The sequence below is a fragment of the Liolophura sinensis genome, chromosome 6 (assembly GCF_032854445.1).
Source record: "Liolophura sinensis isolate JHLJ2023 chromosome 6, CUHK_Ljap_v2, whole genome shotgun sequence".
Lineage (NCBI taxonomy): Eukaryota > Metazoa > Mollusca > Polyplacophora > Chitonida > Chitonidae > Liolophura > Liolophura sinensis.
Genome location: NC_088300.1, coordinates 45693325 through 45713637, shown reverse-complemented (window position 1 = coordinate 45713637; position 20313 = coordinate 45693325). Strand labels below are relative to the sequence as shown.

The 20313-nt window shown below is 37.6% G+C and overlaps 2 protein-coding genes across 5 annotated transcripts in view; both read left to right on the top strand.

Moving 5' to 3' along the window:
* LOC135467259 (xylosyl- and glucuronyltransferase LARGE1-like) overlaps positions 1-8646 on the top strand; it is a 14462-nt gene extending 5816 nt beyond the window's left edge. The window contains 10 exon segments of the mRNA XM_064745025.1: positions 762-841; positions 1535-1670; positions 1673-1842; positions 3339-3494; positions 3965-4071; positions 5355-5412; positions 5414-5428; positions 6032-6156; positions 7350-7448; positions 7789-8646. Of these exon segments, the coding sequence (XP_064601095.1) occupies positions 762-841; positions 1535-1670; positions 1673-1842; positions 3339-3494; positions 3965-4071; positions 5355-5412; positions 5414-5428; positions 6032-6156; positions 7350-7448; positions 7789-7876 (1034 nt within the window). The 3' untranslated portion in view covers positions 7877-8646.
* Positions 8647-11462: 2816 nt separating this feature from the next.
* Positions 11463-19987, top strand: LOC135467799 (uncharacterized). Of its 4 annotated transcripts, none has more exons than XM_064745654.1 (3): positions 11463-11541; positions 13502-14156; positions 17323-19987. In XM_064745654.1, exons 2-3 carry the CDS (start codon positions 13652-13654, stop codon positions 17871-17873), a joined length of 1056 nt encoding a protein of 351 aa, XP_064601724.1. In that variant the 5' UTR covers positions 11463-11541; positions 13502-13651; the 3' UTR covers positions 17874-19987. The 4 variants fall into 4 exon arrangements, with proteins under 4 accessions (XP_064601724.1, XP_064601725.1, XP_064601726.1 ...); XM_064745655.1 differs by lacking the exon at positions 11463-11541 and adding an exon at positions 11657-11775; XM_064745656.1 differs by lacking the exon at positions 11463-11541 and adding an exon at positions 11829-12039.
* The last annotated feature ends 326 nt before the right edge of the window (positions 19988-20313 follow it).

The following is a 20313-nucleotide window of genomic DNA, read 5'->3' as shown; positions in this document are numbered from 1 at the left end:
TGTACCCCGGCTAACCACATAGGCATAATGGCTGACCAGGTTTGTACCGCAACTCTCTGTTGCGTCGAGAGGTGTTGGTTGTACCTCGGCTAACCACACAGCATAATGGCTGATCAGGTTTGTACCGCAACTCTCTGTTGCGTCGAGAGTTGTTTGGTTGTACCCCGGCTAACCACACAGGCATAATGGCTGACCAGGTTTGTACCGCAACTCCCTGTTGCATCGAGAGTTGTTTGGTTGTACCCTGGCTAACCACACAGAGCATAATGGCTGATCAGGTTTGTACCGCAACTCTCTGTTGTGTCGAGAGTTGTTTGGTTGTACCCCGGGCTAACCCACACAGCATAATGGCTGACCAGGTTTGTACCGCAACTCTCTGTTGCATCGAGAGTTGTTTGGTTGTACACCCGGCTAACCACACAGGCATAATGGCTGACCAGGTTTGTACCGCAACTCTCTGTTGCGTCGAGAGTTGTTTGGTTGTACCTCGGCTAACCACACAGGCATAATGGCTGACCAGGTTTGTACCGCAACTCTCCTGTTGCGTCGAGAGTTGTTTGGTTGTACCCCCGGCTAACCACACAGGCATAATGGCTGACCAGGTTTGTACCGCAACTCTCTGTTGCATCGAGAGTTGTTTGGTTGTACCCTGGCTAACCACACAGGCATAATGCTGATCAGGTTTGTACCGCAACTCTCTGTTGCGTCGAGAGTTGTTTGGTTGTACCCCGGCTAACCACACTGGCATAATGGCTGACCAGTTTTGTACCGCAACTCTCTGTTGCGTCGAGAGTTGTTTGGTTGTACCCCGGCTAACCACACAGGCATAATGGCTGACCAGGTTTGTACCGCAACTCTCTCTGTTGTGTCGAGAGGTGTTTGGTTGTACCCTGGCTAACCACACAGGCATAATGGCTGACCAGGTTTGTACGCAACTCTCTGTTGCGTCGAGAGGTGTTTGGTTGTACCTCGGCTAACCACACAGGGCATAATGGCTGACCAGGTTTGTACCTGGCTCTGGTTTGGGGATTAGATTACTGAGTACAAGTCTAAAGTCGTGAATTTTTACTTTTATGAGGATGTGTTGTTTTGCAGCCATAACTGTTGCATTCAACCTCAAAGGGAATGGAAATATTAAAGTGAAATGAGTATCAATATAGCATCATTAAAACTGTATCTCAAAGCATCTTATTTTTACTTATTTTTTTTCCCACAGATTTAAATGCAGTCAAATATTTAAGTGGAAAAGTTTGGCTTTATGTGCCATATTGACAGTCTGTGTCACCAACAAAACATTTTTATGTTTTCTTCTCCTTTAAAGTGCTATAGTTTATCATCAGTTAACAAGCCAATACAGAATTTGTTTTAGGACTGTTTTGCACAGTTTGTACTTCTCGCTTGAAATTATGCAAAGGGCATCATTGCTACAGCATTACTTTTGTGAATGAGTTAAGTGTAAGAGTTGTAGTAGTAAATGTCAAAACAATCTGCTGTATTTATGTTAACCACCATTGTACTAATGTGTACCTTTCAGTCTGACGATGTGAACAAGGATGATGAATGTTTTGACTTCCGTCGTGAGCGTATCCTGATGCACCGCACCCACATCTACTACCTGGACTACAGCTACGAGACTACAGAGGATGACGTGACACTGGTGGCTCAGCTCAGCATGACCGCCTACAGATGTTAGAGACAATCTGTAAACACTGGGAGGGTCCCATCAGCCTGGCCCTCTACATGTCGGATGCAGAGGTCCAGCACTTCCTCCGCTATGCCCTCAACTCTGGTGTCCTCATGGCGCGCAAAAACGTTGGCTACCATGTCGTCTACAAGGATGGGGTAAGTGTTGTCCTCAGTGCACAAACTGCCCCCGATGGCTCAGTTGGTAGGGCGTCCGCTTCAGGGGTGGTAAATCTAGGGTCGTTCCTGGGTCGGGTCACACCTAAGCTCTTAAAAGAGGAAGTTCTAGCTTCCTTGCCTTGGCATTCAGCATTAAGAGGATAGTGCAACGACAGGTTGACCCGTATCAGTATAATGGCTCAGGTGGGGCGGCTTACTTGTCTTCGGTGAGTCGTTTCAGTGAAGCGGCACTAGATAAAAGAGAGTTGGAAATCTGTCTTGCAACAAAGAACACCTTACATGACTCTAAGGACGCCTTCGTTGTCATATGACGTGAAACCCCAGGCACTCAATCACCCCTCAGAGCACACTACGTCCCTACACTCCTAGTATCAACTGGGTCTGCCCCTTTTTAAACTGAAGGAAACCATATTATCCCATATTTAATGTATTATCTTACTTTACTGTTTTCCACCATATTTAAAAGTTTTTTGTGTAATGTGCAAAGAGAATATGGTTTCTGAAAGGAGGAAACAACTGCTTCAGTTATACCTGACAAACTTCATTCGTACATAACATTGCTGTTCAAACACACGTATTTATACATATGACTTCATTGGCCTGAGGTGCATGGCCTGAACTGAGGCAGGCCATATTGCACACTTGACTATAAATGTCAAGTTCAAGTAATGGACCTATTTGTGGGTTTTTAAGTTTATTTTGAGGCATATCTCCTACATGTCATTTATAAACAGTGTTATGGAGAATTATGAAAATGTTTTTAATAGTTGGAGAAAACATACAAATTACAAGTTCAGATGAAATAGTGCAGAAAATTAGTTTTTTCTGCGTTTATGAGGGTATTTGGAACCCCCTTTTGGTATATATTCTCTCAGCGTAATAATGTTACAAATGAAGATGTAACACATTAAATAAATATATTAAACTAGAATTTGGTCTTTTTGCCTAAAAAATATCTTCAACCTTGAGTTTGATCATATTTATATTTTTAATCTATTCATAAATATTATCATAATTCAGATCATATACATGTGTTTAAACAACAAATAAACAACAAATTTGCAGTGAACTAAATTTATTAGACATGCATCACATACTTCTTCAGAGCCTTAATATACAAAGGCGTTAAATACCAAAAGATGGTCCCAAAATACCCAACATACAAATAAAATTTTGATATAACCGTTTCTCTTGAAAGAAAGACCATTATTGCAAGTAAATTTTCATGCTCTTTCATCTCATTTTGGAATCATTTTTAAGTTTTCTTCTCTTTTGATTTTCAGTAAGTGTCATAAGAGCACATGTTAAGCATCCTGGTGAAAAAAGTCAAATACATGTAATTTACAACAAGAGGAAAACATTTTGCCGTAGTTAAATTCAATCTACCTTTAAGGTGTGCTATTGGTTGTTTCATAAGCATATCTTAAAACACACACTCTTTAATGGAGTCTCACATCTGATTTGTTTCCCCGCAGCAATTTTACCCAGTGAATTACCTTAGGAACGTGGCACTACGCCAGGTGCACAGCCCGTATGTCTTTCTCTCTGACATTGACTTCCTTCCAATGTATGGGCTCTATGAGTATTTGAAGAAAGCTGTAAGCATGATGGCAATGGGAGAGCAAAAGAAGGTAGGTCTGTAGTGATGAAGGAAGACATTTTTGTTGAATAGCCTAGTACGTTACATTTACATTTATGGCTAGCTTTGATACAGTATTCATGTTTGGTTGAGGGTAGGTTTGTGGCCCTGTAGTTGAGAGACTTGTCTTTCTTTCTCTCGGAATCACTAGAGCTTTGGTTCGATGCCAACCTTAAACAGGCATCTGTTTTCAGGAGTCCTTTGTTTCCACCGTTCTTGGGGCCTTTCTGTCATAAAGCTTATTAGGTCTCTTTAGGTAATCTTACGTGAAGTTTGTTCAGATCACATGCCTTCATATATGGATGTTACATGAATATGTGATGATGCACCTGAGATACACTGTATTTCTTTTTGTTACATTTCTTTCAAACATCAGTCTCCTATATATGTGAAATATTCATAATACGTTTTGGTCAACATGCTCATTTAAATATATGTTTACTAAATATTCTCTGTTTGCAGGCCCTTGTAGTACCAGCTTTTGAAACTCAAAGATACAGATTAAACTTCCCCAAATCTAAAGCACAACTTCTTTCCATGCTGGATATGGGATCACTTTTTACATTCAGGTAAAATAAAGTCTATTTGTAAAATAGTGATTTTTTTTTGTGTGTTATTAAAGCACAGTGATTTTTTTAATGGCCAATAATATTAGGTTCAGATGAATATATTTATTGTCATTATTCCTTTACCTTTTAAATTGTTATACCCTGTGAAGGCAATCAGTAGAAAAGTTGTCAGATTGTTGGTTTTAGAAGACCACTGTTCCTTGAGCATTTAGGTAGTGCTCTTACCTACCTAGTGCTCAGCTGTCATTGGTGCAGCGGTAGCTTTCAAGTCCACGGGTTTGTCAAGTAGAGGGTAAAGGGTGTGGTTTCAGAATACACCCATAAAGTAAAATATTTATGAGTATGGCGTAGAACACCAGTGTTTTACGTGGTAAGGTCTGCCAGCAACCTGCAAGTGGTTATGGGTTTCCTTTCACTATAATGCTGGCTGCCGTCATATAAGTTAAATATTCTTGGGTACGGCATAAAACACCAATCAAATAATATAAAATATAACACCATGCAGCATTGCATGGTAGGCCGTGGGCTTGGAGTGCCGACTTTCTATATTGTCTATAGTTATTTGGGTGAGAATCATCAACCACCCCGCAGTGTGCTATTCAACTTCTCTGATCAGATTCCCCTACAGTCCGTTACCCTGTTTTGTCAACTTTCCCTTGAGCATTCCGACAAGGAGTGCTGCTCAGCTGATCGAAAAGGCGAATTACGGTAGTTTGTTTTACAGTAGCTGCATCCCATGTAGTTCTTACCAAATCCAACCATTAAGAAGTCCTATGCTACCATGACTACTGTCTGTAATGGACTGCATTATTTTTTGATAGCAAACTCTCCTAACATTAAACTATGAAGCCATACTGGTGTTTGATCACATAGCTACATAAGAGATAAAAGAGATTTCATTTCTTCAGGTGATGTTAGCATACTAGAATTTTAAAGCAGTTTCAAACTTGCAGTAAAACATCATGGTTTACAAAAAGTATTCTAACAATACTTTTCTTGCCAGAACATGGATGTCCAAGTGGAGGTGGAACTTATGTTATTTGTCATTAACTAATTATCACTGCTTTAAATAAAAAAAGCACTCATACTCACTGCAGTTATTTTTATAGAAAGCTGTGCACGAGCACCAAGTTAACACAAAACAGATTGTAATAATGTGTGCATCAACAGACTTAACAAACTTTGAAGGGCAGTGAACATAATCTCAGTCTGGTAATATCTAAACCATGTTATTTTTAGTATAATGAAACTTGACTATGTTTTTGCACCTGGGATATTTCCAGGTATCATGTCTGGCCAAAGGGTCATGCCCCAACAAACTATGCCAAGTGGAGGACGGCAACAACGGCCTTACCAAGTAAGACTTGTTTTACAGTTCTTAGGAATAAAACAAGCTGTTAGTTTTTATTTCAGCACTTAATGAAGTAATGACCCTTTTGGTGTGTAAAAATGCACTTTTCCTCGGACGTAACCTTAAAATGATAATTTTAATGCCAACACTTAAGCATTTCTGATAACAAATTAATCACCTTTTGAATTCGTCAAAAACTCTCTATGTTGCCCTATAAGGTGAATAAATCAAACAGAATCCAGAAAAATGCATCACTTGAAAATGCTAAACTAGGTTAGATACGTGGGTCAGTAAGTTACCACAGGCACTCCAGTTTGCTACACCCATAAACCTGACTGCCCTCTTGAGCACAGGGTTAAACGCCAATCAGTCAATCAATCAATCAATCAATCATTGACTGAAATAACCAAAACTCAACTTGTAGTGTTTGCCTTCATTGTTTGGGAGGTGCAGAAATTGTAGATTTGATCTGGCAAAAGAATTTTTGGGTTTGTCATGTACTGATAATAATATTTTACAGTATGATACTATGTACCTGTTGTGTTTCCTCAGCTGCTGGTAAGACACATCACGTCAACGCATCCTTATGGAATGTATGCTCTGTTTCAGGTTGACTGGGAGTTTGACTTTGAGCCATATGTGGTGCTGGACAAAGATGCTCCTCTGTTTGATCATCGCTTTGTTGGCTTTGGCTGGAACAAAGTCTCACACATTATGGAACTGGATGCTCAGGGGTGAGTCAGTCTATATACTGTTCTGTAAGAACTATAATACTCAGACAACACACTGTAAAACTTGGAAGGTTAACATTTAAAATGTTTCTAAAGGTGGAACTCAGACGGTTAGAGCTGTATCTCCCTTTTGTAATCTTCAAAATTGAAGATATAAAAAGTATGAAACATACTCTAATTCCTTTGATTTTTAGGACAGATATTAATTGTGCTGAAAGCAAAGAATTACATTGCTCTCCAGGTTTTTTGATAAAAAATATGTGATATATGTTGTTCATTAGATGAACTAACCATGTGACAAGAAATAGAAATGAAATATTCCTGGTACAATTACATTAAAGTGTGTTAGCTAAAAAGAGCAGAGCAGGTGTCCCCAAAAATGTAAGGAATTAGGGCAGTTTTGTGGATTAAGGTCACTGCATGCCACTATCTGATTTAGTGACCCAGTAGATTTACCTCAAAAGCCAAATGATTGCCACATTTTTGGTGAAGCTAAATGTTAAAAGTAGGCTAAAGTTGTAAAGGCACCGACCTAAAGAACAGAAAAGGGAATTGGACGGATGTTATGGCTGGCCTTCAGCTACAGGCAAGTGGTTATAGTTCAGGCAGCATATTCCAAGCTATCTGGAAATATCCCATGGGTCATGATTTAGTTTAATTTCTTGAACTGAATGATAGAAAAACATGACCGTGAACGATGATCTCAAAACCCATTTCAGTGGATCATATTTCCTCTTTGCCCAGCCAGTTTTGATCATGTGACTCAAACAACATGGCTTCTGGTAGAGCAATAATGGGAGCATTCTGCTTCAGTTTGGTCTGTTGACCAAGAAATACGCTTAAAAATACAGTAATTCTTCAAGTACCAAATAAATCTGGATAGCTTGAAATTGTTGGAATCTGTCGGCAGGTTTGTGCCTTCTGTGCAGTAGTTTCTGTGTTTAAAATCAAACACCCTTTCAAAGAAAGTTTTAATACCCATCCCATTTGTCAGTCCAATCTTTATGTAGACCTAAAGTCTTTATTTGTATGTATGCTGTCAAAAGTGTATATATAAATGAGCATGTGGTTAGTCTTTGCTGTTTTTATGTTAAGACATTTATTATTGGAAGACTAAAGAGAAATTCAGGTGATTTTGTACTGTTGCAGCTGGTCAGTCAGTCAGTCAGTCAGTCAATCATGTCATGTGTTAACAGGTATGAGTTTATTGTTCTTCCCAACGCCTTCATCATTCATATGCCCCATGCACCCAGCTTTGATATCGCCAAATTCCGGTCCAGTCCTTCCTATAGAAGGTACGTTACAATTCTTTTTTTACTCCAGTATGTTAAAGTAAGAAATGTTTTCCTTGTTATTCCGTTCATCAGTATTTTAATTAAGTGAAATTTAGTTAAAGTAATAAATCTATCTTTGGTTACTTGAGGAATTCACTGTTGCTAAATCTGCAGGATTGCTTTACTGGTAATAGTACGTGTAATCTGTTCTCCATGAAGTTCAATTCATATTTGCCTTTTCTTGGTCGTGTTTACTTTTGCTTTAGTGCTTTCTGTTTATTGAAGCACATGAAGCAAGCTGATAATTTGCCTATGATTGTCCTTATATTTCCTTTTCATATTTAATATTTTCCTTTTCCAGATGCTTAAAAATTTTAAAAGGAGAGTTTCAGAGAGATCTGTCCAAAAAATATGGCATTAAAGCACTGAAGTACTTGTCGGTGGAATGAGACAATGAACTGTGATAACAAAACATTTTACAACATAATGTTACTGTCTGTATTGGGTGGTATCCCTCCCCCAGTCAGACAGCATACTACGCACTGTTACTGTCTTTAATGGTTGGTATCTCACCCCAACCAAACAGCATACTACGCACTGTTACTGTCTGTATTGGGTGGTATCCCATCCCCAGCCAAATAGCATACTATGCACTGTTACTGTCTGTAAAGGGTGGTATCCCACCCCAGCCAAACAGCATACTATGCACTGTTACTGTCTGTAATGGGTGGTATCCCACCCCAGCCAAACAGCATACTATGCACTGTTACTGTCTGTAATGGGTGGTATCCCACCCCAGCCAAACAGCATACTATGCACTGTTACTGTCTGTAATGGGTGGTATCCCACCCCAGCCAAACAGCATACTGCGCACTGCTACTGTCTGTAATGGGTGGTATCCAACCCCCAGCCAAACAACATACTATGCTTGCTCACACTGTACAGCTTTAATTGGTATAGCCAAAGATCAAGTAGTTATATACTTTGTATAAAACCATGATGAATATGAACAAATTTGAGTAAAATTCTTGCTAGATTCAGTATCAGTTATAGTTATGTTGTGTTAGTGTTTTCATGTACCCGTATGTACAATTGCTATAAAACTCTTCATCACTTTTATACAAGGTGTCTGAGTACATAATACCATGAGCTGTTTGTACAGCTCTGTTCATCTTTTTTGTTAAGAGATACTGTCAAACAGTACAAAGGTTTATCAGAGTTTCACTGTTGAATTGTTGAGTATGGCATTAAGTAAAAAGTTAGAACTGGCCATTATAATATAAGTGGAAGATTCTTGAGGATGGCATTTAACATAATCAAATAAATAAGTAAAAAGTTGGAGGTGGGTGGGTGTTCTTCCTTTGAATCTTTATCTTCCAATGGAACTGATCAAAATTTGGTGCATGTATAGAAACATAGTGGTTATGATGTTTAAGCTTTGTAGAAGAAATTTGAAAAATTCTATTTTTAAACAGATCGACCACGAAATGCATTTGAGAACTTCTTTGATGTGTTAGATCTAACCTTTGCTTTGTACTACAAATTGAATCACTATGTTTTATGATATTGGTGAAATCAAAAGATGCCTTTCAGCTGCAGTGTTAATTCATTAATAAATGATTAAATAAAAAATCACTTTTCAGGTTTTAAGTATTCAAATTATTCTGAATTACATGAAGTATACATTACATTTACTTCTAATATGACAATATCATATAGCAATAAGTGAATTCAAAATACTCAAATACTTACATCAATTATAATCAAAAGTCAAGAACTGACAGCAAGTATACTTCTGTATTGTTATAGTCTTTTTTTTCTCATGAGTGAATATATGTATATTAGGTAGAGATAAGTGAGCATGTGCATGCATGTGTGCGAAAAGAGAGAAGTTGGGTGTATCAACTGATAGGTACTGAGTTTATCTGATGTATGAAGTTATTTATACAGTGTGATCATATCCATCATTCCATATGACTGTCGTGTAACTGAAAGTCAAAGAATTTTGTCAAGTAGTGGGTTACTTAAACATGCTCTGTAACATCTTAAATTGGTAATTATTTTCTGAATCATTTTCAGTGTTCTACTATCTGTGTCAATCACATGCATGGTTAACATATACTTATGTTTAGTAAGACACCCTAATTCTTCAGCTTTTTTGCATATGAAAGAGAAATGGCTCAGTTGGTAGAGGGTCCGCTTCGGGGGCGGCAGATCCAGGGTCAAACCTGGGTCGGGTCACACCTAAGACCTTAAAAAAGGAGGTTGTAATTGGCATTCAGCATTAAGGGGATAGTGCAACAACTGGTTGACCCGTATCAGTATATTGGTTCGGGTCGGATGGTTTACTTGCCTTTGGTAAGTCATCTCAGTTAAACCTTAATCACTCATTCACTCACTCACTAATATAAAAGAGCAACTTTCAGTGCAGTTTATGTACATTTGTAATTACATTTTGGAGACAAAACTACATTGGTTTGATTGGCCATATTCAAAAGTATGATCACCAAAAGTATAATCATATTAGTCTACACAGAATAAATAAGAACATGCTTGAATAAGTTGCACACATGTGAAAAGGTTGAAGAATTACAGTATTTGCTTAATACTAGCAGGTCACAGGATATATATGTACATGTATTTATATTATTGAAATAAAATATATCTGAATATACCCTGAGGGTGCAGCAGTTTCTTTTCTCTTTTTTTTTGTCGTATGTTTATATGGGATGGTAAAATGAATGAGATGTTAACCCTCATATTGTTATGATATCTTCACATCCTAGGTGTTTAGTTAGAAGTAAGACACATTTAGTCATGAATTGTACTTAGAATTTTTAGTCATTATTTATAATTTGTTAGGGGAAGGGGGGAGGGGAGTACTGTCATACAAAGAATCATCGTTATCCAACATTATTTGAACCATACGAAAAGATATGATTTACACTTGATTTAATGTGTTCGAAGGTGAGAAGTAATTTCTTATTATTTCATTCATTTACATGTGTATATCAGCACTGTTTCTTTTTTTTGGTTGGGGGGGGGGGATATCTTTTAAGAGTAGATTTTTATTTACATGTAACATTAAATCTGATAGTATAACTTACTTCCTTGATTTTGCGTCCATGATCACATCAAATATGTCAATGTTTTTTGGTTTTTTTTTTTTTAATGAGGGATATTTTAATACCTTGCTTCCATTTCAAAACCTTAAAAGATTTGTTTCCAGTCAGTGATCCGACTTCCTGCCATAGTTTGTTATTGGTCAGTCTAGTCCCAGTTTTATTTAATGTTTAATTATTTTACCTTTCAACTTCTTTTATTGTTGTCATGTTGACACAAGTATGTGCCTGTGTAAAAGCTTTGCCACTGATATATGTTTTATTTAAATTGTTTAAAATGTTTAAATCTTCCAGGGGTATTTTAAATGCTCGTAAAATGTACTTCAGTCACATCTATTTAATAAACATTAAATATGAAGACTATATAACTGATATACTGTCTCAGATGTTTTCTTGGTGGTGGTATTTCTATTGCGAAAACATGTATACAACAGTCACAGTATCTTTATTCTTGACCTTTCAAAATTGGTTTATGAGGAACCATCACTGAATGCCTGCTTAAACCCAGCCTGTAGTAGAAATTACTGAAATCAATAAAACAAATTTCCAAACATTGTCTCTTATCTGCCTTTGTGTTTTCTTGAGCCTAGCAAGGGTATGCAAATGTTTGTGAACGGCTGTTGCATTTCCTCAATAATGTGCCTACTGGCCGGTACTGTATACATATGTTGTTTAGTGAAAAACATCCTGCAAGTCAATACAAGGATTGAAGAAGAGTCACATATACATGCCTAATTTAGTTGAAAATTAATGAACTTATGGTATAAAAAGTTCTGCGCTTTCTTTTCTAAAACTACACGTGTATCAGTTAGCTAAATATGTTATGCCACGCAGTCGGCATGATCCGAGGGCTAAACCACGTGGTATTGCTGGGCGGATGTTTACGTATTAGTACAAGGTATTATGGGTACGGTGGAACTTTTCGGGACAAAGACGAACTTTTTGAAGTTTCTTCGGAAAACGAAAAGTTATCGTTTGTTTCCTCAGTACAGGTATGATGAGTAATTTGCAGACACCCGTGAGTTACAAATGGTTATATGTGTGGAGTAGCCTAAGTGAGTGACTTACGAAGTAGAATGCAGCAGCTGATGCGCACTTCTGGCGCAAGTTTGTGTGAGCGGCGCGATGTTGCAAGTCGTGGATAACTCTGTTCGCTTTTTTGTGTTTGGACTGGCGCTACTTGATCATGTAAAATGTCATGACCGTGGTAGCACCAACTAGGCCAAGTACATGTCATTTAATTTTGTGATATAGGTCTAGTGTTCATTTTGCGAGATTAACTGATGATCGCAGTTTCGAACTTAAGGCCGGGCCGATATGACATTTGTCAGAAAATGTGCATTTACACAGATTGTGTAGCGTCTGAAAATGTATTTATTTTGTTTATTTTGGATCGTTTTTGGTTCGGCGAGACTCAGAACAGGTAGTTGATTACTGGGGCCACTCGGTTGACATTGATTTACACTCGGGATTTGAAGTGTGAAGATGCGGTAAATGTGGTTTTCCCTACAATCTGACACACTAAAAGAAGTTATTCTCCGTAACTCTCCCAACACTTCTTGTAGCTCGATTTCAGAGTTATATTCCGGAACTATGATCGACATAGACTATGCAGAATTTTCAACCTCCTGACAGAGGCTATGATATAAAGCATGCCTTGTGTATCCCTCGAAGGTGACCTACCCACATTTTTGCTAATTTTTGACAGTAGCAGTGTCAAATCAGTCATTCAAATTTTACTAGTTGCGTGTCCATGTGGATTGTTTTACATGAAGTAGAAAGAGATGTGCACATATTACGCCATGGAATTGTCATAGAAGATAATTAGGTTAATCTTTATAATTCCTAATGTTTTTATGTATGTTGCATATATTCACTGTTTGATAAGGACTATTTTGAGCTCATTATCGGTGTTCTGTATTTAGTCTAAAGCAAAATATGTTTGAAAACAAATTCACAGATAACTGACTTCAGGAGATCCTTAACATGTAATTTCAACTCTTATCTCTCTCGTGCTTCATTGCTCAAAACCAATAATCTGATTTCCCGTGGGATTCAGTCATGACATTCAAATGCCAATTAAAAATGTTAATTGAAAGTACTTAATAAATTATTTTCACAAAGAGAACTACCATGGATCTATAATACAATAACAATAGGGTGCTGACAACATAGGCCTATACCTCTGAAATGAAAGATATCTGTGTTTTTCTTTTTTTTTTTTCTTACTTTCTATTAATAGGCCTACCTGAAATGCTTAACAATCACAATTCAACAGTTACGTTTCATGAATGAGTTCTTCTGAAGCTGTCATATAATGCAGTTTCACATATATGGCAGGTGTTGAATGCAGAGTATTTTGTAGAATACTTTTAAGCTATATTGTACTTGGCAGTATCTGCAACTTACTAACAGTATGCTTGTTCACTGTCTTCATGTACATATACCTTAGCCACAGTCTGGTGCCGTTTGAAAATGTTGTCAGTTTTTGCCAAACAGTGTCTGAATGAGTGAATGATTATAGTTTTAAACCACTTTGGCAGTATTTCAGCTATATCTTATTTAAGTAAATCAGGAGACCATGGCATTTGAATGATGGTAGTCAAAGCTGAAACTGTAAGGGTAAAAAGTCAAATCAGTATCATTTGATTTATTTATTTGTTGATTAGTGTTTATGCAGTACTCAAGCATATTTCACTTATATGACGGCGGCCAGCATTATTGTGAGAGAAAACTGGGCAGAGCCTGGGGGGAACCGCCGACCGTCTGCAGGTTGTTGACAGACTTTCCCATGTTCACCGGAGAGTAAGCCAACATGAGCTGGACTTAATGTCACTTGATGTACCTACATTTACAAATATGTACATGATAACATGTATGTTGTACTACATAACTTACACAATAAAAAAAAAACAAAAACAAAAAACAGCTGATTCTGTACTGTGATTTCAGATGGCCATGGGGTAAAAGTGAGCAGACAGGAAATGTTCAGATGATGCTTAGATTACAGCCTGTTACTTATCACCGTGAGAGACAAGTCCCTCCCCATACTGCTAGGTGTCAGTCACGAAGGAAGCGCAGCTCGGTTCACTTTAGTTCAGCATGTGGCAACACACTGTTCATATCCTAGCTTTGCTCAGCCTCTGGGTTTCTCTGAAGGAGATTCAGGGTACTGAAGCCACTGGGAAGCCCTGTGCACATGGTCACTTTTACCTTGAATCCACATGTGTACCCTGCTCAGGGTGCTCTGACAATGAGGTGGTCAGAAAGCCCTGCTCGCAGACTGCAGACACCACATGTGGGCCCTTCAAAGAGTTCAAGTTTTTCCAGCATCATTCAGAAGTTGGCGACAAACATGGGAAAAGTTCACAGCCTGTGGCGGAGAAGACTGAGCTCCACCTGACAATATACAGCGAGGGTGCTGGCCACAGCCGTGGGAATGTTGCCATAAGGGAAACAGCGGAGAACCAACACTGGCGAACTGTTGCCTTTGCCCTGATCGGGGCACTAAGTGCTCTTGTCTTCCTTGGTACTTTTGTTGTTCTGGTTACATGTAAACGGATAAACCAGTCCAGGACCCCACCTGTACAAAGGGCCACAGACGATGGTAGGTTTTTCTCTGTTGTTCACATCATCAGCTTGAAATGCTCTCTTTTTTTCAAATTGCATGCAATGCATATGTTTTATTTTATTTTACTGATTTTAGCCCAGCTTATCTTGTGATGAAAAAGATAAGGAAAGAGTTCCTTTAAGTGATATCCTAGGATTAAAAATATTTTTCAGAAATCAAGCTGGTGTGTTTGACAGAAATCTATATATTGGTATCTGTATTTGTGGAACTTATTTGCAAGATTGAGTATTTATTTTTTTCTGGGTGGTGTGTAGAATCTAGTCCATTGTTCAGCTCTGTTTAAAAGTGACAGGGGTACATATATGTGTAATAAAACAAAGGCAGTTATTTAGCACTCTTTGTATAAATCTTTGGTTTTTTTTGTCATAACACAGCTGTACTGAATTAAATTTCTCAATTTTCATTTTCTCACACTCATTATTGCCTCGCTGATTTTTCCTTGGTGGTCTTCACTCCAGTTTGGGAGATAATGTTGTGTGCAAAAGCAGCTAGTTCATGGATGATTAATCATTGTGAGATTGAGTTAGTTGGTGATGTGCAGTCAGCCATATCTCCTGTTGGCAGAGTCTGTGAGAACCGCCTGTTTCTCTGGGAGATTCACACCTCTACTCTAGTCACCAAGGCTACACCTGTAGCTCATGTCCTTGTCTTCTTTCACGCTCATGATGTTAAACCCCAAGCATTCATTCATTCATTCATTCTTTCTTTCACACTCGCCCACCTGCATTCAACACCAGTAACTTTGTTTACTAAAAAGTCTGTCAGACCAAAATACTGTTTGACTGAATATTGTCTATTTAAATCAGCATCAGAATTTGAATATCGCTAACCTTTAGAGTAACACATTTTCTAATACTTTTATCCTTTCAGAAAGTTTAATTAAATTCTTTCGATTATGCATGTTGGTAAAATTTTTTGTATCTCCTAAAGTAATGATACAGTTGATACATGTATACCGCAGGTTAAACTTTTATCCTCAACTTCCTCAACTCCTCAACTTTTAATTTATAGAACTGTATATATCATGATTTTTTCTTAACATCCTGAGTAAATCGCTATATCCTACATGTATGTTGTCATGACTTACCTCATTCTAAACAAGAACTGATTTGTTAAGTGTAAGGAAATTAGCACATCAGTAAGGAAACCTCACTCCCACTCCATTGAAGACAGTATGTTTGTTCATTTATTTATTTGATGGGTGTATTACACCATACTGGAAGACAGCATTTGTTACTACGAAGCTGCTTGTACATTTATATATGTGCATTTGTTATAAAATTTATAAAGGTGAGTGCTCAGAAGCAGCAAAAAATTGTTTTTTTTTTTTTTTTTTTTTTTTTTTACAAGTTTACAACTAAAAGTAAAATGTTATAAAAGAACCGAGCCTGCTCTGATATGTAGGAGATAACCTTAGGATAGTGATAGCTTTTGTGTGAGTGCAGTCAGGCATATCTATGTTAAACCCTCACTTCCTGTTCATGTCATTAGCTTGTCAAGCAACTCTGATAACAGATTGTAATTGTAACCATTAGACACTGCCTTTTTCTTCTTGTCTGTAAGTTTGGAATGTTGTATACTGTCTGTATTGAGTCAGATCAAGCATCAGATATATGATGGATAAGTGTCTCTTCTCCTTCAATTTTGAATGTACATACATGTACGCATATACAGACTTTATACTATGCAACAATAATGCTAACACATGTAGAATTTTAGGTCTTATATTGTGATGCTGGTCACAATTTGTAATCAGGAACACTCAAGGCAGGATTTACTTATTTACTGAACACTTTATGAACGATAGGAAAACATGCACATATAAATTAGACAGATTCACACTAGCTGGTGTAACTTCAGCTATGGCACAGTTGTATCGCAGAGTCGGTGGTTTCGGGGCTCTGGGTACACTTGACAAGTGACAGTACATTTTTTACAAAAACATACAGCATAGTAACAAACAAGTTTTAACAAGGTTTACAGACATACAATTCTAACAATAACGTACATAACTGGTCCTGATATGCAGCCTTGCGGTGGATTAAACAGTAGGTGGTCACCAAGCCTACAGTTCCACTGCAAGACCAGATTAAAACAGATTATGTGTAAGGCCTGCTAACATTCACAATACAACACTTACATTCCACATTGACTCCTCTGAATGATTGAATTTAATAACTACAAATTGCCACATTCACTCCGACAGCATACATGTTTCATCTGTAGTCATTTTGAATCATCTGACTGGCTGCTAATATCAAATTAAGAACATTTTCTTTTCACGCAGTACTTACTATTTCTTTCCATTTTTGTTCATTGTTAAAACAGTGAAGTTGAGACTCCCTAAACCCTATTGAGTACATCTGCTTGGTTTTATTCCACTCCTTTCACAAGTTTGTCTTTTTCCTTGAGATGTTATTTGTGACATTATGGTCAATATTGTGCATGAATAACTAGGTGACATGATGTCAGAATTCCTTCAGGGTTAAGACTAGGATAAAGTATCCATACAGCTTTGACATGTTGGAGACAGCACACTTGTAAAAAACAAAAGTCCCAGCTGTGTGCTACTGCATGAAAGAGAATAATTTTCTATTTCTGAAAGCTAAGCTAGGAAGAATGAAACACATCCTTGACTCAGGTCCAACTGTGTATGTAAAATAAGTTTTGTGTGTGTGATGCTTGTCTAAAAGAACAATGGTTTATTCGACACAGAGGAAAACAAAAACCCACCCAGTGAAAAAAGTTTCAAAGTGTTACTAAGCCAGAGCAATTCTGAATTGAAATTTTTGCTTCATGGGAAGAGTCAATCTTTTTTTCAATGTCACACAAGGGTATATATAAGCAAAAAACTTGAAAATCATTTGTGAAAATGTGGACTATCCCAACAATTTTCCTTAAAGAATACAAATTTACATGATTGGAAATCCTTGAAAACCTTGAAAAGCATGCAAATCATAAAATCATCAAAGTTATAAAATTAATTATTATAAAAAGCTAAATTTTTGTTTTAATTCCGTTTTTGGATTTTTTGTCCATAAAACACAAAATAAAATTGGTGTTGCCTTCTTTTTTCTTTATAAAAGTCGAATGTTAGGAGCTGGGTGACCTGGTGTTGACATTGTACTCTTCTTTGCTGCAGATGATGCCGACTGTCCCTATGTGGTTATCCACACTATTCGTCCCTCAGCTTCAGATGATGAAGTGACCTACCAGGTTCCCCCGGGGCCTAATGCTCTACACCAATTGGCCAGGCAGCGGCAACGGCTTTATAAATATCACCCAAAACGACGACTCCTACAGGCCAATGAGTATGCTGATGAAGTATTTGAGAGTGAGGACAGTGCCGGCTCGCGGAGGAGAATCTCTTTACAGGCTATACCAGAGACAGAGCACTCAGAGAGTGAAGCAGAGTGCTCTCCACTGTCCTCCACAGCCTTGCCCCTACCTTCTCCTGACACTGCGGACAGCTTCAACTCACCATCATCGGCTGATCTGGACCCTATGAGTACAGACCCTGTCTCTCCTCGAGCTGACTCAGTGACAGCCTCACCCACTTCAGAGCAGTCTTCAGTCGTGGCAGACTCTGCTTCCCCCCAGTCCAGTAAACGAGGGGAGGAGGAAGATGGCCCCCTGCCCGCAGAAACCAGAGCACTGCTTGTACAAGACACGCAACCCATAGCTGTTTCATGAGCACTCAGTTATATGTACATGTGTATTTTTTTTTTCTGTTTTAGTTTTTCTTTCTATTTTGTTTGTAATTTAATGCCAGTATCTTCAGCTACAGATCTTTGAGAAATCCAATTTCTTTAACCCATAATTATGTTACTGCATTCAGTGTAAAACCCGAGTGTGAAGGCACTATTCTTGTTTGTTTCCTAGTTAGTATGGGTAGTACCATGAACTTGAGCTGTTTAAATTTTGCTGTTAACATGCCACATGTTAACTGTTGTGGATGGACTCCTTCCCTAACACAGGAATGAGGCATGGACCTTGCCTTTACCAACAATGCCATACAACAATTAGTGATGTAATATAATTATGTATTAGGGCTGTTCATTGGTAGAACTTGAATCTCTAGCATGTATTATGTTATTGTGTTTGACATTGTAACAATTATGGTATATCACATTTGTGCAAACGAGGAAGTTTGGTGTTTGATGGCATGACAATAAATGTTTTTATGACTTAAACAGTTTTTGATATTTAAAAGCAGACTTTATTTAATTTGATTATATTTAATGGTTGTACCAAAGATTTGGGGTATACATATATTTACATATATATGTGCCTTACATGTGTGATACAACATGCACTAAACTTGCCAATGTGACAGAGAATAGCATTTAAATCCTCTGGTAGTTGAATATTTCAATGCATCAGTATGGTTAAAGTGTACTAAGGTTTTTTGAGCACCCTTAATGGGTCACTTGCGGCCATTTGCCTTATTATCCTGTTGCAGGCTTGAATCCATTTAGTGATGGATTTGCAGCAGTCTGGACATTTGTCAGGTACTTGGTGAAGGAAGATTTTACTCCGGCTCTCCTATTTATTTCACCCATCAACCCAGATTAGGTATTAATAGTATTATTAATAGTATTTTCATGCAATCACAGGGTTCAGTTCTAAAATACTTAGTGCCGTAGGGAAAGTCACCTAAGAATGTCTTGATTGAAGTCATTTGTGGCATACATTGATTGACAGGACCCTAGCCAGTTAGGCTTCTAAATCTTCCACTGTGAAAAATCTCCACAATTTTGAAAGGGGCGTACGACTTCACTTCACTACACATCATGAAAGAACAAAATTTTCATGATGAATTCTGATCTACCCTGTATGCTGGTAATATAAGTGAAACGTGTGAACAAAACAAACATTGTATTTCACAAAAAGATTGTACAGCAATTTGACAGGTACATGTTACTCATTTGATACACATTATACTGCAGATTTGGTTAAAATGGTGATTGTGAACATTTACCTCCTTATGACTTCATACAGTTGATTTTTGTCACTGTTATTAAGGCTATGAAAATGGATGGAGCAGAATCAAAAGTATTACGGTGTACAACCGTTTTAGTCATGCAGATTATATTAACAATCAGCTGATCCAAACAGTTGTCTCCTAATTTAAAGGGTTATTTTAACTGGAAAGACAAACCCTGCATTTTCGCATGGTTAAATTTGTGAAGTTAAAGAAGTTAAAAGCCACACTGTTTTGAGATGTTGAACTGGACTCTGGGGGCAGTGCTGTGTCTGTAATAGTTGTCATCTTGTGTAAATTAACCGCATTTAATTAGCTCTAATGTTCAGCATGTAATGTCTTGATTATATTTATAGACACATACATTTAGTTCTTACTTAGATTGCTTCATTTATACCTATTGTATACAAAACTCGACATATCATTTTTTATTATGGCAATGTTCAGGTAATTACAGCCATATAGTGTATTTCACCTGAAGTTTGGTAAGTAAAATTGCACTTTCAGAAGACCATAAAGGCCATATCATGATACTTTTGATGCAAACAGTTACGTTTTTCGGATTAGGAATTCATCAAACAAACACAAAACAACAACCCAACTGGTTTAATATGGTGGATGAATCAACCAGAATGGAGTAAAATGTATCACTAGAAAAAGCTAAACTTCAGGTGAAATACAGTATTTTTAATTGCAATGGTGCAATAAAAATCAAAAACATCTTTGTTTCAGTTGATAACAGTGTAGTAAAGAGTATTTGATTCAATGAATATTTTCCTGTTTAGCTTTTCATAAATATTATGATTAAAATATTTTCACTGTATGGACCATGGTTTTTTTTTTTTTTTTTTTATACATTCACGCTGCAGCTAGTACAGATGTGTGTTGGTGGTGAAAACATTTGACATACAACATGAGTAAGGGATTTCAGGGAAAAAAATAGACGATATCGCAGCTTGTGAGATGGTATCTGACTCATTTGTTAAGAAACAGGCTTTTCTTGAAGCAGGAGATCTGGGTGCAGATGTGTTTGGCAAACATTAATCAGGATCCCAAATATTGTATGATGCAACACCCAGAGGCCAAAGCATGGTTTGGTTAGGTTTGCCGTGGCAGTGCTGTTCCCATGCCAATGCACATCTGGGCCCA